Here is a 22,085-nt window from a genome sequence, read left to right as displayed (position 1 = left end):
ACAAATGTGCGCCAACACAAGCTCTGATAAGTGCAATAGATAAAATAATGCTTTCCTAAAAAAATAAGATAATGATATTCACAATGTAGGCATCACATGAAAATACATTTATAATGCCTTTACGAAATGTAAACACAGCTAAAACAAAGTTTAAGTGAGCTAAAATGCTAAAATAATGATATAATTTTGAGGCTGTTGAAAAAAAGGAAATGGAGTAATAAAAACAATGCAGAGCTTTTTCGTTTAAGAAAGTATTCTGCGTGACCATCTATCCTTTTTCTAATTCATTAATTTGGTCTGATATTTCCTTCTTCACAGAGGTTAAAATGTTGTCTATTTTAGAGTATTTGTTTGGAGTATATATTATTTTAACTGAATAAGAGGAAACAGTGTAGTGTGTTACTTTAATTGAAATTAAAACAAAACGATGAAAAATAGAAAAACATACCTGCGCAATCGTCATCACTAATACTACAATTGTCGCTACCGTCGTTTAAAACCTCTTCATTATTTAGCTTAAGATTATCCCATTTGTATCCCTGATAAAGACTGAATCTTGACATTTTTTTAATTGAATCAAAGACCTTCTCCATATTTAAAAAGGCCTCTGCCGTTCGATGTAAAAATACATTACTAAGCGAAGGTGCCTCATAGATAGTACCGGATAGTATGTAATACACGTTTAGTGGTATTTCTCTCTGGAATTCAACTAAGAATTTCTGAATTACAAATATTCCAAACTGGTTCGGAATGTTCCAGCTAGAACCAGGAGGTTGAGAAACGTTACCAAGTCCTTCTTCGTTAATATATATAATTCTATACTCCATGCCTTCACTTGAGCTTAAAAATAGAGTATAATTGCACATTATTAACAAATACTATGAAATTACTTAGAAATATAACTTACTCTATAGGTTTTCCATATTTTCTCTTTATATTCAAACTGTTATGATCGCAAAAAGGCGACAAATAAAAATACTCAAGTGCAGTTTCTGGGGTCAGTGTATATCTCACGAGCCAAATATCATCCCTAAAGGAACATATTGGTGTGCCTTTAATATCTGTCATGACCTATTCTTATGAATATAAGTGAAAGAAATGTTATTATATCTGAATAACCATTATATTTCCATTAAACTAAAAATAGTTGTCCAACAATTATTTATGAAATCTGTCATTAAGTCAATTTAGGCGCCAACATACTGAATAAAATAGCAATTTGCATATTGTGGGGGATTAATAATGAAAAGGAAAGGCGAATTTTATTTCTAATGATTTCTGTTTCTATTCTCTCCTTTTTCATCTTTGGTTTGAATTTCACTAAATAAAGTGGAGTTGGTTTGAATATATGGCCTTCATTTGTTTTCATGTTGTGTGAAAACAAAACGCGATCAAATTAAGGCTGGAATTTTGTTAATCAACTGTAAAGTGCTAAAGGTGTAATATAAGTTAGAGATTCAAAGTATATGAATATATACCATATTACTAAAACTGAGCCGCAACTTATTGAGTATCTATTTATTTTATACGGGAACAAAAAGATATCTGTTGAAAAAAGTACGTTGGGAACAGACAATAATAATGGAGAAATACCAAAAATTAGAAAAGGTTGGAGAAGGAACGTACGGAGTTGTATACAAGGCTCAAGACAACCAGGGAAGGGTTGTGGCATTGAAAAGAATTCGTTTAGAGGCAGAGGATGAAGGAATACCATCAACAGCGATAAGAGAGATATCATTGTTGAAGGAACTTCATCATCCAAATATAGTTAGTTTATTTGACGTAATTCATTCAGAAAAGCGTTTAACTTTGGTATTCGAATTTATGGAAAAGGATTTAAAAATGGTGTTGGATGCGCATAAAAGTGGCTTGGATGATAAAACAATTAAAATGTATTTCTATCAACTATTGAGAGGAGTAGCCCACTGCCACCAACACAGAATTCTTCACCGTGATTTAAAACCACAAAATTTACTTATAAATAGCAACGGAGCTTTAAAATTAGCAGATTTTGGTTTAGCAAGGGCATTTGGTATACCCGTTAGAAGTTATACTCATGAAGTAGTTACATTGTGGTATAGAGCACCTGATGTACTAATGGGTAGTAAGAGATACTCAACTTCAGTTGACATTTGGAGTATAGGGTGTATATTTGCCGAAATGATTACAGGTAAACCATTATTTCCGGGTACATCTGATGACGATCAATTACTAAAAATATTTTCAATATTAGGCACCCCAAATCCAAAAGAATGGCCTCAATTACAAGAATTGCCTTTGTGGAAGCAAAGAACATTTCAAATTTATGAAAGAAAATCGTGGGACTCTATTTTTCCTGAATTTTGCCAGTCAGGAATCGATTTACTGTCTAAAATGCTTTGTTTCGATCCAAACAAAAGAATTTCTGCGAAAGATGCCATGGAACATCCTTATTTTTATGACCTTAATATAAAAGATTTGCCATCAACTTGAAATATTGCCTTACCTGTATTCATAAGACATTAAACCTATTACTATGTTTGAATAAATAATTTAATTTATGGTGGGTATCGAATTAAATAAATAGCAAATAATTATTTATTATTTGTTTATAATTAATTGTTGAGTAAAAAATTATCAATCCTATTGTACTTATTTTTCTAAATCGTCAAAGTGAAAGGTAGTCTTGTACAATTTATTTTGTCTAAATAATTCAATAGTTGCACGTAATATGCTGAGAATAAAAGGGAAAGAAAGATTTTATTTCATCAATTAGTTATAATTAAAGTCATTAAGAATAATGCTATTGAATTCACAAATATATAAATAAAACCGTTTAATCTATCCACAACGTTACTCGTTAACTTTGCATATTATATGTTAATTTGTCGTTACATATATGCATATTTCGTCGTTTTGTGTGTGTGTGTTTACTTCTTATAAAAACCCTGAGTTACTTTTGGTTTTAATAATAATTTAACTAGGAATTTCCCGTTAGCATTAATTATTATTTTAGGTTAAGGTGTACCGGATTAATAAACGTACGTTAGCGGCAAAAGGCATATGATGAATTAAAAGTTTTTTTCACAAAACAATAAGGACCATACTGTATTTTAACTGAAATATTTAAGACACAAAATCCTGTATGAAAGATACAAACTAAATAAATTATACGTATTTGCTGTATAACTTGAAATTTAGAGGTTTACACTAACCCTTTCAGTGATCAAACTGTAAACATATTAAATTTGTAAAATTTATGCATAATATATTAGTTTAAACACGCAGTATTATATATTTGTTTGTTTATATATGTACATATGTATGTATTTGTAAATATATATACATACATAAATATATGCCTGCACAAACTAAAATAAAGGTAATAATTGTGTAGTATAAATAAATGACGTTTGAGAATAACAAAAAAAACACTATAGAAAAGAGGGTGAGAGGAAATTCCAATATCAATGAAACTAATAACAGTATAAATGAGGCGAATACAAGCAGAAATAGGAACAGGAGCAAGATTAGCAGTGAATGTTTAGATGTATCATTAAAGAGTTTGTACATATACAACTTGTACAATCCACAGCTTGTGTTATTGGACTGTAACGTGCAATTGAATCCGTTTGGATGTTATATGATTAGTGAGAATGCTCCTAGAAGTACTAAAGGTATATGGAGAAAGAATGTACTTAAAGACTGGTTCGGCATAGAAAACGACCAAATGTCTAAACAGCCATTACTTAATGGATTGGATTCCCAGTCACTAGGATTGGCAATAAATAAGAACAATAGCAATAGTAACAGCAACGGAAAATACGTTTATTCAGGAATAAAAAACCTTGGTGCTACATGCTATATGGGCTCTTATTTGCAATATTTGTTTATGAATTTAGATTTCAGATCAAAGTTTTTAAATATAGATAGTTCATTTTTTCGCTCTAATGAAGAAAATAACACGGTATCTAAAAAAGGTGTAAACAATGGAAATGGAAGTTATTTATGTCTAAACTCAAATAGGTGTAATTCATCAACCAGGTCAGCTTCAACAGAAGGAGAGAGTTCATTAAGTTCTATGATAATGTCAAATGTGAAGTTAAATAAAGAAGGTTTTAGAGATGGTAATAAAACAGCAAAGTCTGATTTAAATAACAGTAAATACGTGAGTGAAGACAATAATCATAATTTTGACGTTATAGTAGAGTTGCAAAAAATATTTAGACAAATGGAAACAGGGAATATATCCGTTGTTAACCCGTTATCATTTGCAAAAACGCTCGGAATAAGCACTGAAAATCAAGAAGATGCAACTGAATTTGCTGTTTTGTTATTGAGCTTACTGGAGACTAAGATACAGCAATTAAGCACATATGTAAATAAGGATAACGGTAAAATGACTGCAAATGAAATATTTAATTTCATTCCAGATTTATTTAGAGGGACACTTAATTATTCAATAGAATGTATAAGTTGTAATAGCAAGACGCTAATAGAAGATCACTTTTACGAGCTTAGGCTGCAAATTTTATTAGAAAAAGCTAAAGAAAACAAGGAGAGTGTAAATAAGATATCGAATTTAATTTCAGAAAAAAGATCAAATAAAGATAGTCATTTGAAATTAAAAAGCAAAAGAAGAAAAAAATCACAATTAATGCTTGATAATAGTCCAGATAAAGTGGAAAATCTTGATATAGATTCTGTCGGCAATTCCAATTCATATATTTTGGGGAATAATAATAGTGGTCATGGAAATTTCTTAAAGCTTGAACAGGCATTTGATAATTTTTTTAACCAGGAACTGCTTTCTGATGAGAACCAATACATGTGTGACAAATGTCAGTGTAAAAGAGACGCAGTTAAGAGATGTTTGATAAGTGACTTTCCTCCATATCTTCATGTATGTTTGCAGAGATATTTCTACGATTCTGTTTCAAAGGCAAGGAAAAAGGTGTCTATACCAGTTGATTTTCCGCAAATATTAGATTTAAAGAACTACTATTTAACAGATAAATCAGTTTTTAGTTCCGATAAGGTTAGTGATTCAAGGTTTTCAACTCCACACTCTTCTGAATATGAGTTTATTGGAATATTAGAACACCAAGGGCAATCTGCTATGAGCGGACACTATACGGCTTCCTTAAGAGACTTTCAGTATTTTGATGATAAGATCCGCATAGATTTTATAAACGATGGTACTAAGACAGACACAAATAACGATTCTATGACAAATAATCCTGGAGATCTGTCAAAAACCAAATTGAATAACGATTCAACAAATGAATTTCTTTCATCTCAGTCTAAAGGCAAAAATAAGAACAAATTGTTGACAAGGGTCACTGAAAATATTGAAAATAGTCTGAATTCTAACGAAATAGATGTTAATATTTGCAACGTTAATAATAAAGGCGATATTTCCGATGCAGAGAAAATAGGGTTAGAAGAAAGTACTGAATCTACTCAAGGCTCAGTTTTAACTAGGAAAAAAAGGAAACTAAAATCAAATGGTTTAAAAAAAAGTGTGTATAACGACATTTCTGCAGCAATTACGGGCGAAAATATGACTGATTCAAAAAGATGTAAAGAGGAAATAAACATTAATAATATAAAAAACGAGACAGCTCCAAATACAACTCCATTTCCGAAAGTGTCTTTTATGCCACAAACTTCTCATAGCAATGGTGTATATTCAAATCCTCAGCAATTAGATTTAATCAATAACTATAGATTAGCTCAAATGTTACTTAATAATGGAAATGTAAACAGTGTTAACAATAATAATGGTGTTGAAGGCAATATAATCAACACACCAACGCCTTTGCTTGCTACAACTCCGATATTTACATCCCCCATTTCTCCATTAACTCCAATAAATGCTTTTAGTGCACTTAATACACTAGGGAGCAATGTTAAGAATTCAAATTTAATGCAAGATCACATTCAACAAACACAACTTTACAATAGTTTGGTTTACATGAATCAGAATTCACTGAATAAACAATCACAACTAGTTATTTATCAACCTAATTTGTTTGTTCAACAACAAATACTGAGTGACAGCAATCAGAACTACTTATCCTTAAACAAAGATACAAATACAATAAAGCTTAATAGTTGCAATAACGAGGGAAATGCTCAAATAAATACCGTTTCTGGGAGAACTGAAGAAAACGAAATTAATAAGATAAATAATTTAAATTCTCACTTTCCTGAAGAAGATTCATCTCCAACACTAATAAAATCTTCCCAAGGGTCTACAGTAGTAATGCCACAAAGTCAAAATTCAGAATCTCAAAACTCTCATTCTTCTTACACTACTCAGATTCTAAGTCAAGACAATAATATTTTTAATAGATACGGAAGCAACACAAACAACCATATTTTGGGACTAGAAGGACATACAATAGGGATACCCCAAGGAACAGCGAATTATTTGCAATATTTACAATTTCTAAATAATCAAAGTAATTTAATAGGAAATACAGGGGTATTGGAAAGAATAATAGGCGATTCTGAAAGTAACAACTATTTAAATCAAACACATAACAAATTTCAGAACCAAGATAATAATAATAATAAATTTAACTTGGTTGAAAATAAGTTTCCCTTGATTAATTTCCAGGATTCAAGTAAAAATGGCCTTAAAGGTGGTGCTAAAAATGGAAAATGTGAGACAAATATAGATAATACTGCAACTAGAAACCATAAATTAAGTACCTTCAATTGCAACGAAAATAAGGACGAATTGCCACAGAAATCAAAAATTAGATGGAAATGGGTACATTTTGATGATACAGAGGTACACGAGTGGTCACCAAAATTCTCTTTAAATAACAATAGCAATAGAATGGTAACTAGAACAGGTTACATGCTTATCTATAAGAGAAAAGACTGGGAACCAAAATTGATATTAAACGAGAGAGAAAATGATAAAAATTGCGTTTTTAACAATGTAAATAAATCAAAAAAAACATCTCTAGCCGAAAAAGGAGTTCAAAACGGAAATTTAAACGTGAATACCAATAAAAATATTGAAAATAACAACGATGAAGATGTCTTGATCAAAAAATTAAGCCTCCTTAACCTAAGAAAACAAAATATAACATATTTAAAAAATGTAATATTGAAGCCATGTATAGATAGTTGGAAGGAGAAGTGGATAAAAAGATTAGAGTCGTGCAAAAATGATGATGAAAAACTGACAAAAAACTATTTATTTGGCAGTTTTATAGCAATTCCAAGTGACTGGTGGCTGAGTTATGTACATGGGGATGATTTAGAAAAAATATTGAGGTTTGAAACTGGCTCATTTATTAATTTTTGGGACTACAGTAATCTATACTGTAGGCATTTTGGTGATAATGGTGATTCTAGTGACAGTTTTTTAGATCCTTTTTTATTTTGGGAAGGTAAAGTCAAGTTGTTTCCACCAGAACTTATAAATGGATTGGAAGAATGTATTGAAACAGAAAACGTTCTCCTTAAAAATTACTATGATTCACTAAACTTCAATGTTGGAAACGAATATAAAAACAATGACAAATTAGTTAATACAAAATACTTGAATTTGTACAATTGTATCTGCGACAAGTGTGTAAGCAGTTTGTATAGTATATTGGACATATCACTGAAGCAGTCAAGAGTTATTTACGAAATTATGAAATCAAACACTTGCAATGAAAAAGACGTATGCCTAATAAGTACAAGGATGGTAAACAGTCTAATAACAAAATTCGATCTTAAACACATAGGTAGCAATTCAAACATTTCTTTTTTGAGAAGTAAATCTCCTGAAATGAATGGTAATTGTGACAACATTCACGAAAAATTTAATTCAACAGAAAATAGGAGCAAAAACGATCATCATTCAATAGAACATGATTTTAACTGGAGATCTATATTTTCAGATATTAAAAGGGATATTCAAAAAAATCAAGATTATATTATTAAACACGTCTCTTTGAAAGATGAGGATTTATGTGAAAAAATAAACGATGTTTCTATTAAAACAGCTAATAGAACTCAAGATTGGTCCAAAGACATATCTTTTGGCTCTTCTAAATGTCCCCATGGGTCCTTCATCAGGTCTAAGATTAACCCAAAAACCGCAATGTTGGTACCTACCAGACTTTTAGATAAATTTATCTTATTCGAAGGAGAAAGAAGCAAAGAGATATCTTCTTTCATATTATCTAATTACACGGATAAGAATGTGGTTATATCCAATATTTATAAAAGCTACGTAAGGTATAAGTGCACTAATAAGTTAGTACCTTGCAAACACTGTAACATTATAGTATAATTAGATATATTTTATTATACCATCATTATTTATTTCATTATTACTATTATTATCTGTCAAAATAAAATGGTTGTATTGTTTGTTTTTTTCTGTAATTGGAAAAAAAAGATTTCTCAATAATGTATCCATACTTGATAGTACTTATCTTCCCTTCTTACCATATATTTTTTGTCATATACTATTAAAAAAACAGCAACTTTAACAGTACCGTCTGAATTATACTTGGAAGTATTATACTCAAAACTGTTATATGTGTATGCCTTTTGTTTCCATTTATTATTAATGAGTTGTAAAGGAACATGATATTAAATAAAGAACACACTAACAATATTAACCAATTTATAAAGTTGTTATTGAATAACATTATACCCAATACACCAGGGAAAAATGTTATATTGCCATATCCATATATTGTAAATAAAAGTGATAGCGGTATGTATTCATTTGAATACAAGAACAATGCATATATAGATGAGCATATTATTAGTATATTTGTAAATATAAACGAAAATGAAAAGTTGAATTTTGTTATATCCGGATTTAAGATGTACTTTGATTTTATTTGTGGAAGTAATGTTGAATATATTCCTATTAACATTGCCAATGCCATATTTAACCAAAAAGGACCATAAATATCACTTTTTCTTTGTTGATCCAAATTCTTACAGTAAAACAATTCAAATCCATCATCTGAATCACCATTTGCCTGTATACCATTCACAAAACCACCCATCCCCGTTCCACTAAGAGAGAAATTTTTAAATCCAAACCCACCACCAAAATTACTATTTGTTTTTGCATTAAATACAAATGTATTTATGTTTTGGATAATATTTTCTTTCATATATATATTTTTTAATATTATCTTTATTCTTTCTTTTATTTCATCCGTCGTCACATCAAAATGGCCCTTTAAAAATTCCCATTTCACTGGATTTATTGAATTTAGCAATTTATTCAAAATATCATCTTTTTCCTTGCTCTTATTACTATTTGAATTACCAACATTTAATTTTTCATTTTCATCGAAGCTAAACCCTGAATTTTTAAAAGGTTGTGACTCTGCTCCAACAGTAAGGCCTGATACTCTATTGTTGTCAAATGTCTCAAATTCCAACTCTGTGTCTAAATTAACAGTTTCTATATTAAAATTTAATTCATCGGAGTCCATCTTTACCTAAATCAATACAAGCAATTTATTCCTCTATTCTAGATAGCCTATTCTTATACAGTTTTATATTAAATTTTTTAGTGTAAACTGTTTATTCAATTTATCTCTCTCAAATATCGTTTTATGACTTCTAATATTAAATGTTTGTTCCTATAGCACCTAAAATAAAAGAAACTTTAGGATTATATGTTATACTTTTTTTCGTGTTTAACTTCTCTTATTTTTATTACCAAGGTTATTTACCATACCCCTAAAATGTAGAATTGTTCCTAAATTATACAGCAAAAAATACTACACTAATATATTTATATAACTGTGGAAACTCGCATCAAATAGCCATAAATAAATACACTAATTTTTAATTACCTTATTGTTTTTTTTTCCTACTCTAACGGTTGATAATATTGCAAATCCCTTTTTTGACACGCTTATGGGCGCCAAATGTGGGGTACTGGTATAAAATAAATACAATGAATGCATGTAGAGCTGCTAAGAAAGTTAAAGATTACTGATGTAAACTCAATTGATCCTAGTAAAAAATATCAAAAATAGACAAGAAATGAAAGGAAGTAAAAAAGACAAAGCTGTAAATTTTATTGAGTCATACTGTTCCTGCCGATGTTATTACTATGAAAATTATTTCCAAGAGCAGAATTTAACTTTGTGCGCAATAAAACCTCAATAATATCATTTTCAGAAACATTATAATCTGAAGGTGATAGATTAAAGTTTATTTCAGTTCCTTTATAAACAATAATAATATCTGAAACAGGAATATTAACATTCCTCGAATAACTCTCAGCTAATCTTGAAAATGGAGTACTCATTGATGCATTGAATCTTAGCTTAGGGAGATATGGGAAATTTTTCGACCCAACTAAAAATAAAGATATCCAAATTTTTTGTGAATATTGCAATGTTTTATTTCCAGATGCAAAAAAAACCACTGGGCCTTTTACTATTCCATAGTCAACTGGAGAAAGATCTGGAATTAATCTTTCCCTTACTCCATATCTATTTACGTAAAGGTCAACAATTCCTTCTTTTATTGATGAAACATCACGAAAATACCTTATTAGCTTTCTAAATGGGGATGTTATTGGAATTCTAAATAGGTTTGATGGTACTGAGTTATTCGGACCGAAATTACCGATAATGTGTATTTCTATCAAGTTAGGTATAGGTGAAATATCAGCATCAATCAAATTTGCAGATATTTGAGAATCTAATGATCGATCATTTTGCTGTAGATCATTCTCCTCCCCGTCATCATTGTTATCTTCTTCCTCTTCTTCATTATCCTCTAATTCATCTTCATTCTCCTCAACATCTTCTCTAATCCGATTTGTATTATCTGGTAAATGATTAGAAAATCCACCATCGAAAATGCTATTTTGTGGCATAAAACCAAATCCTGCATTATAATTAAAATTAACATTATCTCTCATCATGTTTATATTTCTCTGATTAATAATGTTCTCAGCAGCTTCAGCAAGAGCTTGGTTTGAAGGAAAACTTCCATCTATTCCAACAACATTAAATAAATAGTCATCATTATAATCATCGTTTTGACTAGAAAAATTAAAATCTGGTGTAATTACTACTGTTTCTGGTTTTCTTCCAGATGCTCTAGACACTATTTTAGCTAAATTAGCACTTGAGTGATGAGTAAATATCATTTTCTTAGCCTTTTGAGTATATGCTGATAGACATTGTATCGATATTGGAGTTATTTTAGATGAATAATAAGTTATTACAGGTAAGAGAGTTGGATCTATAAAAGATGATTCCCCAAGACCACAACCTTTTTCACCTTGATCAGGGTCTATTATATTTGTTAAATTAATTACTCTTCCTTTCGACAAAAAAGGGTAAAGTTGACCAAGAGTTGCGAGACATAAATCATCTTCAAATAAACATAAATTTTGAACATAATTATTAAATATAGTTCTGCAGCAATGAGTTTTACAAACTGATCTAAAGACACAGAATTCTCTCAGTGTCAAATAACTTGATATCTTAGATAATAAATGTATTGATATATCTCTATCTGGATTTTGTCTGTTTTTTGAAATTCCCAAAGCAGAATTTCCGTAAATCTGAGTATCATCCATCTTTAATATATTTTTTGAAGAAAAATATGGCACAGTCGTATACTTACTACACAATTTTATAAATATTGTATTCCCATTTGTAATATCACACTTAATTTTACATTCATCAGTATTATTACTATTATTAAAATCACTACCATACATTCCAGAACAAATACCATAACTTCTGTGATTGTTTAGTTTAAATTTGTGCATATAGTATTTCTCTATATTGTCTTCAAATAAACACATTGAATTTTCTTTTGGAGGGAATAAAATTTCACCACCTTGTGACCAATTCTCGGCCTCCTTGCTTTCAAGCTCATTACAAATTTCCATTTCTTCTATCTTATTTACTCCTATAACAATATGACCTTGCTTAGCAATACCGACTAAAAATTCTGGATTCAAAACTCCTTTAGATGTCCTACCTGGCCAATTTATCTTACCAATATAACCGATAGACTGCATACTCAAGTTTTTAATCTCAAGGGCATTCATTCTACCATCATTATTTGAGATGTTCGAGACAACTCTCTGCATGTCAAAATGTTTTAAATTTTTACTATAGAGACCACTTAAAAAAATGCGACTCTTTGCCTCTAATGCCATAATTTTCATTTCATCCTCACTTAATACACTAGATAAACCACTGTTCTCATTTTTTAATTCATCATTTCCCACAAGTCTTATCCAACTATAATAGCAAGAACAACAGGTTTTGCCTCCCGTAATAGAACCTCCATGCAACACATTTCTCAAAAAAAATGGAGTTGGGAAAATTCTGCTGTTATATTTATAAAGATGTAAAGATGATATTTTCATTGACATAAATAAACCAAGTCTAAGAGACTTTGTAGGATAGAAATTATCCCATTTTTCATAGTCTACTAACTCAAGAACTCCAGATTTTGCGGTTTCTAGTCCCTTAAAACGAATTAGGTGGTTGCAAAACTCACCAAATTTTTCTGTTAGTATTATTATCAGCTCTTTATGTGGGTTTGGATTGATACCCACTTTTTCTTTGTCCTCATGAATGCACGAATGCTTTAATTTAAGCGGTAAGCAAACATAAAACAAGTCATGCAAATAAAATGTATCTATGCCGTCATGCACCACGTGTTCAATATCAGAACAACTTAACCAATTCAAAGGAGTTGAAAGAGGTAAGCTGTGACTACTCGCAGTGACAGCGTTGCATTTACACCAATCAAAAGTTGGGTAAAAGTCGTTTTCACCATTTTCACCAACTAATGTTTCGAATAAATCCCTTTTAATATTTCCAACATTAATATTGTCATTATCATTGTTACTTCTACTGTAATCATTTACGTTATCATCATTTCCTTTTTCTTTAGTGGTTTTTCCCACTCTTCTTTTTTTCACATCTGACAAACATGCCTTATTATTTTCCATCATAACATATTCAAATACACCAACAACTGATAACAGTTTTTTAAACAGTACCCAAAGTATACCTGATACATACATTTCTTCTTTCTCCCCACAGTAGATTGTAAGCTCACGTATATCAAAGGGACTGTACATTACACTATGTTTGGAATTTAAACTATCCTCTGGAGTTATTCTGGAGAGCTTTAAACAATCAGGCACCTTCATACAAAAATAGCCACTCTTAATCCCTTCTAAAGTTACATTCTGGTCTACAAAGGACTCCCAGTCCTCAAAATCTGATTTATTTCGAAGACTCATTTCAAAATAAAAATATTTAAATCTAGGATAAAATAACGATTACATACTATGTAAACTGAGCTAAAAAAGCTTGATTTTATTCAGGAAAATAGTAAGCTTAGAGTAATCAAATGTCGGTTTTAAATCCAAGATGATACTTTTTTTCACTTTCTCTCGTTAGTACCTAAATATTAGTGACCTTTAGGCGGGATTCATATAAATTAAAATTTATAATTATGAACGGAAAAATCACACAATAATATTCGTGAAATAGAAAAATAATGAAATAACGTGAAAATATGGGAAAATTAAAATAAATAAGAGGGGGAAATAGTGCATAAAAATAAAACGTTACAATATTATGTTTAAAATACCTCTAGACGAAATCAAAAAAACAGTTTCTAAGCTCAAAATAATTGTATTGAAATTTTTTGCAATCCAAACGTCTTCACGTTTATTTTTAAAATACTTTTATCTAGTTGCACTTTGTTTTCCCGTATAGTACATGTTGTTTATACATTGTTGACGGCTTAACATATTTTTGTATTCATCCAATTCAAACTTGAATTTTTGATTAATTTGTTCATTCTTATTCAAATTAACAAAGTATTTGTTGAATATTCCGAGGTACTGAAACATTAAATTCCAAATTAAAATATCATTCAATGTATAAATTCATTCGAATTTTGTGAAAGCAGTTGTTATAATTTGTTTAGGAGCCGTAATAGAGTTGAAAAATGGATCATTGTGCAAATTAAGTGGTTATAAAACAAAAGGAATAAAATATTCAACTTACGTTTCTGTTGAAAAATGCTCGTAAATTGGGATTTGCAAACCCCTGAATTAACTTCATTATCTCCCCGTTTAATTTATTTAAAGACCTGTCCATTCTACTAAGTAATTACTACGCCTTAAGTATAAATTATTATTATTGTTTTTTTCATAAATAAGTTTTAACCTTTAAAAATATCAAAAAAAATACTAATTAAAGTGATATTATAGTTTCCACCTGCATTAAAACATTTTGCGCCACTAGTGCAGTAATCTACAGTTTATAGGTGAAAATCACTTTTCAGTATTAAATAAAAAGACTCGAGTTTAAGAGATATAACATTACTCAGATAACAACAATCATGTAATAAGTTTTCATACACAAAGTCATTTGCATATTATTATTATATTTAGACATTTTTTTTGTTTGTGTAACAATAAAACTAAAATAATAAGCAAATGTCTAACCCACATATTATACTAGTCCTTAATGGCGAATGTGATATAACCTGTGTGTCCCCTCATTGGAAGTTGGTATCTAAGCGCATCTGATGAGCTGTCTTTAAGTGATCCACGTACGAGCCCCCATGGTTTGTATAAAATCTCAAATGTTCTAATTTGTGAACATTTCAAATTAATAAGTTCAAAGTTATTTTTAGACACTTGTTCAATACAAGGCGAAAATATAACAATTTTAGACCCTCTTGTTAATATGGAATTGATATGTTTCACCACAAGCCATGGAGAAGGAAGATCTAAAAATATCGCATTTATTAGTGTCGAATCTAAATCTATATGGGGAGACGCAAATCCATCTTTACATACGTCTTGATGGTGACAATATATGTTTTCTAGTTTATACCTTTTGAAATCATTTATAGCTTCTAAGTACCGTTTTTTATCGTATTCAAATGTAAATACATTACCTCCAGGTAGTACTGATCTGGAAAGAGAAGCTGTAAGAGAACCGCTACCTGTTCCAGCTTCAATAACATTCTTACCTGGTGACAAATCTAGAAGCACACATATTAGTGATATGTCTGCTTGGTACAGTATTTGCGTTCGATGATTTAATGAAATAGAAATTAATTCAGGAGTTGGTTTTAACACAGCCATCCACTTTGTACCTACTGCATTCATTATACGAGTTCCATATGTCTTACCAATAATATCATTGTGAAGATAAAGACCACTTTTTGTCTGGAATTTACCATTGCTAGTCAGTATTACCTGTGAAATTGTTTCATATCCACCAAACAAAATTACTAGATCACCCTCTTTGCATCTTTCATATCTTCTTAAGGATAATTTAATTTCTTTTTCACCATTTAACGATAAACTATCACCTTCACCGGATAAATCATTTTTGGTCATTTATTGCAATGAATATAGTTAAGTTTTATTATTAAAGATAAGAAATTGTAATAAATAAAAAAACTATTATTTATCCTTATTCAATAAAAGGAACAACTTTAATGCAGAAAATACCAGAATTTTTTGCAATTTATTTACCTATGTCCTTTTGTCCTACAGTTTGTGCTACTCAATTGTTCTAGTTTTTATTTTTAGTCTTAAATAGTCATTTTCAAAAAAAATGTAATACTAATGTTTGGCGCCAATTCTGTTATAGTCACTTGCATTCAATGGTACCGGTAAAAAAATAAGTGTAAAATAATTAAATGGAAAAATAAGGAGGAAAACAAAATATTCCTTTGTTTATTTTTTCTGTATTGCAAGTTTGATTTTTGGTAGTATAGAGGAGTCGGAGAGCTGTCTTTAAATTCGATAGCAAGGAAGAAACCAATATAAGATGGAAAATAATACTCATGAAAGTGAAAATATCGATGAAGATGAATGGTATGCAGGTTTGGGAGTAGTTTCTATGAATGTAGACAGAGGAAATGTTGATAATAGCATGAGAGAAAAGGACGGTCATAATGAAGGAGACGGGTATAATTTAGACGATACCTCACTTGAAGGAAATAATTTATACGACAATGATATAATCGGGAATAATGCAGAACAAGCAAATGAAGTAGATAATTCGGAAAATAATATTGAAGATGAAGAAATGGACGATGAAGAAGATGACTGTGTGGAAGGTTTAATTTTAGCTGAAGAGGTTAACAGTAAGAGTTATAATAACATTCCATATACAAAAGCAATTATAGGTGGCTACAATTCATCAAAAAATCAAAAAACTATTTCACTTGTTAGAAAAGATAGAGTTGTATTCCTTGGTTCTCCTCCAGAAATTCCAGAAAGGATAGTGTCTGAGCAGGGTTCAGGAGGAGCAATGACAATGGTTGGTTCTATAGTTGTCATTTCTAACTTAATGTGGTGGATAAATGATATTCATGTTAGAGAATTGGCATCCGAATTTGGAGCAATAAGAGCAGTTAGAATTATAGAAAGACCTAAAGATGGGCGTTCTTTAGGCATTTGCTTGATTGAATATGTAAATACAGATAGTGCTCCGAAGGCACTCCAAGGAATATCTGCCAGCTTTGCAAATAAATTCGGGGGAAGACCAATATATGTTGTCCCTTTGCCGCTACACGGAGATTTACATGCTGCTTTGGATAATATAATTCCTCATTGGAGTAGAGGTGGAATAATAAATGAAGAGATTCTTGCAATGATATGTCAATTAGTTGGTGTAGATATACAAACTGCTGGTTTAGAAATACAACCTGAAACTGGAACAATTATAGGTTTGGTTCAACCTAGATTTGCTGATTACGCGTCGTACTATTTTCCAGATGGAACTCCATCTTGGTTTCCTCCATTGTATGTGGAGGCTTTAAAGCACCTTCGTGATTTAATTCCACCCTCAAGACTTCAAAACAGGCCTTCTCAACAACAGAAACACTCTTCTAAAAATCGTTTGAACTTTGAAAATTTGAATGGAGCTCATGAAACTCATGAAAATGCATCAATTAAAGATGGGGGTACCAAAGTTGATGACTCGAAAGATTCTTCTTCTAATAGAGACGAGTCCTTTGTAGGTAATGTTTCTAGTATTGAATACTCGAAATCAAATAGAAAGGGCGGAGGAATTAAGCCAGTAGATGGCCAGCCTAATTGTCGCAACTCCAAATCATCAAGACAAGATTCAGGAAATTTTCTTAATATAGATGATGAGTCGAATAACAACGGAAATACAAGTAAAAGATTTAATTCTAGAAAGGAGTACAGGAGCGCAAGAGAGCGTTCTGACAGAGAGAAAGATAAGGACAGGGATCGAGACAAAGATAGAGAAAGGGATAGAGAAAGAAGTAGAGATAGAGATAGAGAAAGGGATAGAGATAGAGAAAGGGATAGAGATAGAGAAAGGGATAGAGATAGAGATAGAGATAGAGAAAGGGAAAGAGATAGAGATAGAGATAGAGAAAGGGAAAGAGATAGAGATAGAGAAAGGGAAAGAGATAGAGAAAGGGAAAGAGACAGATTAGACAGAGACAGAGCTAGGGACAAGGTTGGGAAAGATAGAGAAAGAGATAAGGATAAACCTGAGAAACCATCTACATCAACGACTAAAGATAATGATAAAGCAGGTGCAAATTCAAGTAAAAAATTATCAAGTTTAGATCAGAATTTGCCATATAACGATAAATTTCAAAATGGTGATAGTATTAAAAAATTTAAATGGTCCTCTAGTGATCAGCAAGCGTTACATAAGAGTTCAAGTAAAAAGGCTCGCTCTTCTAGCGAAAGTTCTAGAAGCAGAAGCCCACCAAGAAAACCATCGAAACACGTTAGGAAGGACATAGGTAAATTTTCAGCAAATGCTACAAAGGACAAACAATGGGATAGGGGATCTGGTGGTGGAAACAACTCAAGAGGATCCAAAAACTCCTTTAGAGAAAGATCTTTGGCTGAAAGAGGAGGATGGGAAAGAAGAGGAAATAGGCGATAGGATATTATACTAAATATCCGAAAAAAAAGTCATATTTACTTTTCTACATATATACATTTCCATTCTTAATTCATTTTTCCTAAGAAAAAGCATAATAACTTTGTATTACATGATAATTGAACAATTATATAGAAGCTATTTATCTTGTAAATGATAATTCAAGTTATAGCCTTTTTTCTTACTGTAAAAGTGGAGTGACAGCAAGATATTGCAAATTAATATTAAAAATTCTAATCACTAAAATATTTATAAAACATTAGCTTTTATTTTTCGATATTATTATTACTATATTAATAATTGTAGTACTATTAAAATATTAGGGCTTCTAAGTAATCAATCTGGTATTTAAACATTAAAATATAGGAATGACGTTAACTGTAGGAGTTCCAAGACTCAATTTACTACGAGTCATAGGAATCGATGTAATCCTTAATTGTTTAACGTTTGACACACTCTCTATTGGTTGAGTCCAGTTGAAGCTACCATTCTCTACTGAAATGTCCAAGTAGCAGTTGGAAACCATATCATCTCCATTGTCTAGAATGTAATGAACCTTAATTCTTACCCATTTCCAGTGTTTTTTGAAATTGAGTGGGAAACCGCTTTTTAAAGATCCTTCCAGTCTCAGTGTTGGAATAGCATTTATTTCTCCATTATTGGCCTCCTTCCTTACATTTCCTTTTAACTCATAGTTTAATTCAATTTCTGCCAAGCTCCTAATTGTCAATAACAATGGCGGGAAGCTCTCTATGTACTTTATTATTTCCATGCATTCAGGTATTACATTATTCGATGGTGAAGAAGTTTCATTGCGAATTTTTATATTTGTATTAAGAATGCTATGATAATTGACTTTTTCGACTCTAATATAATCTTCGTTATATGACCAATTAGACCTCTTGAAATAAGTATATGTAATATAAACTAATCTATCTTGATAGTTTTTTGTTATGTCCAAAAGAATATCTTTAGATCCTATTTCCCGGAGATATAAGTTAACATCATCCATTTCTGTTTTAACTCTTTTTTCTACTATTTCCCAATCGTCTCCTGTTTCAATAAACTCGTCTTCAAAATTAATATTGTCTAAAAAACTTTTTTCAATAAGTACATTAAATTTGTTCTCATTAATATCTTTGTATGAAGTTTTTCCATCTAGTTCGCATTTCTTTTGTTTAAGTTCAGCTTTTTCGACCTTAACCAACATTTTAATATCGTCAGGATACAATATTTTTTTGGTTTTCTCAAGAATGAATAAAAAATAGGACTTTAACATGTTTAAATTGGATGAATTTAATTTGCTATTCTTTGAATCAATTAGTGTAATAAGATTATTAATTAATATTATTTTCAATGTGTAGTATAGATTAATCAGTACTTTTGTTGATTTCTTACAAATAAATTTAGCAATATTTATTAGCCCAAATAAGGATTTAAGTATTTCAGAAATTTTTATTACAACTTGCTTTCTTTCTTCAAAAATAATTTTTGAATTATCTTTATCATCAAATTTACATTTTTCTTTGAATAATTGTTCAATTTTCACATGTACTTCTTTATCAATGTTATTGCTCTGTTTTCTAATATATCTCAAATGAAATATCATAAAACCAAATATTTTTGTTAGAATACTTAAATATAAACCAATAAAAAAAGTACCTGTCATATTTATCATAAACGTTTTAATTAAAACAATGTTAGAGTTTAATACTTCAATTAAAGATTTTGATTTATAAATTAACATCTTGTACTCGAATTTTTTTTTGTTATTGTCTTGATATACAAAACTGTTCATTTCATCAAAAGAATCGTAAAGCGATGATAATTTAACTAGTGTATCTATCCATACAGAACTTTCGACATTGTTCAATTTAATACTCTCAAAAATTGCCTTGGCTAATTTAAAGTGACCAATAATGCAAAAAATTCCACCATACTTATACCTATAAGAAATTTTTAATTTTGAAATATTATTCAAAAATGTATGCTGAGTTTTATACTTATTGTCCACCCAAATATATCTGTTTGATAGGATTATATGTGTGAAAAAAGTGTTTGAAAACAATTTATTGTTAATATTGTCTAAACTTCCATCATTAATTCTATTAATGTCAAATAAATTATCAATTTTCTTATTTACATTAGAAAATTTATATAATTTACTCAGAATAACCAAAACTACATTATTATTATTTGGTATAAGATTCTTATTATATCTAGAAACAATTTCATAATATAAAACTCTTAAACGACAATTATTCATAGAAAAATACACAGAAATATTGTAACTAGAACTATCGTTAAACCGTATTAATATCCAATTGAAAAACCTGAAAATGCTAGGAAATAAATCTTTCTCTAAAAAACCAACTTCATCTATCTCTTGTGATTTTCCATATTTATCTATAAACTGAAAAAAAGAATTGTTTTCATCTTTAATGGTGAAGTTATTCGTGATATTGTGAAAAATAAAATATACTTTTGATAATATGTAGTTTATTATGAAATAGGATTCAAATTGATATCTACTGTTCATTTCACTTTCGAAATTTGTAGCTGATTGTATTTCATTGATGTAGTTATTCAATCGATATGCTAAATTTAAAATAAGATTTTTTTTGCTTTTGAGAAGAGTTAAGCCAGAATCGTCAGAAATAAGGCCAATATTAATAATTACCAAGGTATTTGAAATATACTCTAGTATTGAAGAGTAATTTAAAGATAGATATTTGCTTTCATTATCATTACTTGTATAGTGAGTTAGAAATTCAATTAGTGATTCAATAATCTGATCAATATTGAATATAAACATATTTTTACTTGATATTTCGTTATTATCTATTTTAAAAGATAATTTAAGTTCATCTTCCCAAATAAAAAGTGGTTGACACTTTTTATATTGCAACTCGAATATTGATATAATTAATGGGTTTATTAATCTTAATATTGTATTTAATTTACTGTGATTTATAGTCTCTACTTTTAAATCATTAGATAAAAGATTGTAAGTAGTTCTCACCCATTCGATGAAGTCATAGAATAAAATATTATGGTTAGAATATATATTTTTCATTATATGAATACCATTCTCGATAAGTTTGAAGTAAAAATTAAAGTTTACGATACTTAAAGACTCCTTACAAAGTAATATGCTTATTTCATCTTTAATCATTTTGTAACATGTAATTTTTACATCCTCAAATTTATCAGGGATATTATCAAATACTTGAAATATTAATAACAAAAAATATGGTTTTGAAAACTCATATATATATTCTGAAAATTCTTCAGCATTTTTTTCCTCATGCAAACTTATATTTTTCCCGAGAAGGCAAAGTCTTTCTATTATTTCAGAAACTACTTCTTTCTTGTTTACTCCAATTACGCCGATTTTTAAAGATGATATTAATCTTCTTAAAATAAAACGCTGATCACAGTTGTTGTAATGAGTAATTAGTGTCAACAATCTAACAGCGAGTTCAATATTTCTATTCAATAAAATTGAAAGAAGTGTATTATCTTTTCCAACTTTTCCATTTAATTTTTCATTATTATATTTGTACTCTTCAAATATAATATCCAATGCCTCCAGTTGAACATCAGTATTCCAATGACATAACAATTTCATCACACCATTGCAAATATCTTCAGAAACTTCCTTCAATTCAAAAACAAAGTAATTATTACTTGTGAGAAAATACTGCACATTCTCAAATGCCATATGCCTTACTGTTGGGTTTATAGTTTGCAATAATATTTCTACTAACTGATTCCAACCCAAATTCACAGAAAACTCGTCAATTTCGTTCTCATTTATTCCTTTAACCAATGAATCACCCAATAAATTCATTAGTGAGCACAATTCTGGAAGCAGTAATCCTGGCCTCCTTAACCTAGAGCAGACATCTGAAATCAACATTTATGCAATTTTATCCCTCCCCCAGATAGCTTTAAATATTAAAATAGTTTACCTCTATTTTTAATTTAATCTGATCTTATTTTATTTTTTATTTAATTTTTGCTTCCTTTAAATTTCACATTCCATACTCAAAGATCACAATGAAAGTGACAAGCTAGGAAGTTTTGCCGCCTTTTCGTTTTGTATTGTAAAATGTGACAATCAGTTGAAGTAACTGGAATAAGAAGTTGGTAAAT

At 29.8% G+C, this 22,085-nt stretch overlaps 8 protein-coding genes across 8 annotated transcripts; 3 read left to right on the top strand and 5 right to left on the bottom strand.

The window, feature by feature from the left end:
* Positions 1-404: 404 nt before the first annotated feature.
* FG379_001449 (uncharacterized protein) lies at positions 405-866 on the bottom strand (the record flags this gene model as incomplete). Its single annotated transcript, XM_067327052.1, has 1 exon — positions 405-866. The coding sequence occupies one exon, from the start codon at positions 864-866 to the stop codon at positions 405-407; it is 462 nt and encodes a 153-aa protein (XP_067182528.1).
* Positions 867-1,581: 715 nt separating this feature from the next.
* FG379_001448 (cdc2 kinase) lies at positions 1,582-2,472 on the top strand (the record flags this gene model as incomplete). The annotated part of the gene is made up of 1 exon (XM_067327051.1): positions 1,582-2,472. One exon carries the CDS (start codon positions 1,582-1,584, stop codon positions 2,470-2,472), a length of 891 nt encoding a protein of 296 aa, XP_067182527.1.
* A 913-nt stretch (positions 2,473-3,385) lies between these two features.
* FG379_001447 (USP31 protein) lies at positions 3,386-8,284 on the top strand (the record flags this gene model as incomplete). Its single annotated transcript, XM_067327050.1, has 1 exon — positions 3,386-8,284. One exon carries the CDS (start codon positions 3,386-3,388, stop codon positions 8,282-8,284), a length of 4,899 nt encoding a protein of 1,632 aa, XP_067182526.1.
* A 181-nt stretch (positions 8,285-8,465) lies between these two features.
* FG379_001446 (uncharacterized protein) lies at positions 8,466-9,455 on the bottom strand (the record flags this gene model as incomplete). The annotated part of the gene is made up of 1 exon (XM_067327049.1): positions 8,466-9,455. One exon carries the CDS (start codon positions 9,453-9,455, stop codon positions 8,466-8,468), a length of 990 nt encoding a protein of 329 aa, XP_067182525.1.
* A 593-nt stretch (positions 9,456-10,048) lies between these two features.
* FG379_001444 (ubiquitin domain at the C-terminus) lies at positions 10,049-13,261 on the bottom strand (the record flags this gene model as incomplete). Its single annotated transcript, XM_067327047.1, has 1 exon — positions 10,049-13,261. One exon carries the CDS (start codon positions 13,259-13,261, stop codon positions 10,049-10,051), a length of 3,213 nt encoding a protein of 1,070 aa, XP_067182523.1.
* Positions 13,262-14,491: 1,230 nt separating this feature from the next.
* Positions 14,492-15,385, bottom strand: FG379_001443 (uncharacterized protein; the record flags this gene model as incomplete). The annotated part of the gene is made up of 1 exon (XM_067327046.1): positions 14,492-15,385. One exon carries the CDS (start codon positions 15,383-15,385, stop codon positions 14,492-14,494), a length of 894 nt encoding a protein of 297 aa, XP_067182522.1.
* A 436-nt stretch (positions 15,386-15,821) lies between these two features.
* FG379_001442 (RNA binding RGG repeats plus RRM domain containing) lies at positions 15,822-17,930 on the top strand (the record flags this gene model as incomplete). The annotated part of the gene is made up of 1 exon (XM_067327045.1): positions 15,822-17,930. The coding sequence occupies one exon, from the start codon at positions 15,822-15,824 to the stop codon at positions 17,928-17,930; it is 2,109 nt and encodes a 702-aa protein (XP_067182521.1).
* Positions 17,931-18,282: 352 nt separating this feature from the next.
* FG379_001441 (uncharacterized protein) lies at positions 18,283-21,849 on the bottom strand (the record flags this gene model as incomplete). Its single annotated transcript, XM_067327044.1, has 1 exon — positions 18,283-21,849. One exon carries the CDS (start codon positions 21,847-21,849, stop codon positions 18,283-18,285), a length of 3,567 nt encoding a protein of 1,188 aa, XP_067182520.1.
* Between the last annotated feature and the right edge of the window lie 236 nt (positions 21,850-22,085).

The sequence above is a fragment of the Cryptosporidium bovis genome (genome assembly GCF_009768925.1).
Source record: "Cryptosporidium bovis isolate 45015 chromosome Unknown contig_22, whole genome shotgun sequence".
Taxonomy (NCBI): domain Eukaryota; phylum Apicomplexa; class Conoidasida; order Eucoccidiorida; family Cryptosporidiidae; genus Cryptosporidium; species Cryptosporidium bovis.
This window is presented reverse-complemented; position numbering and strand designations above follow the sequence as displayed.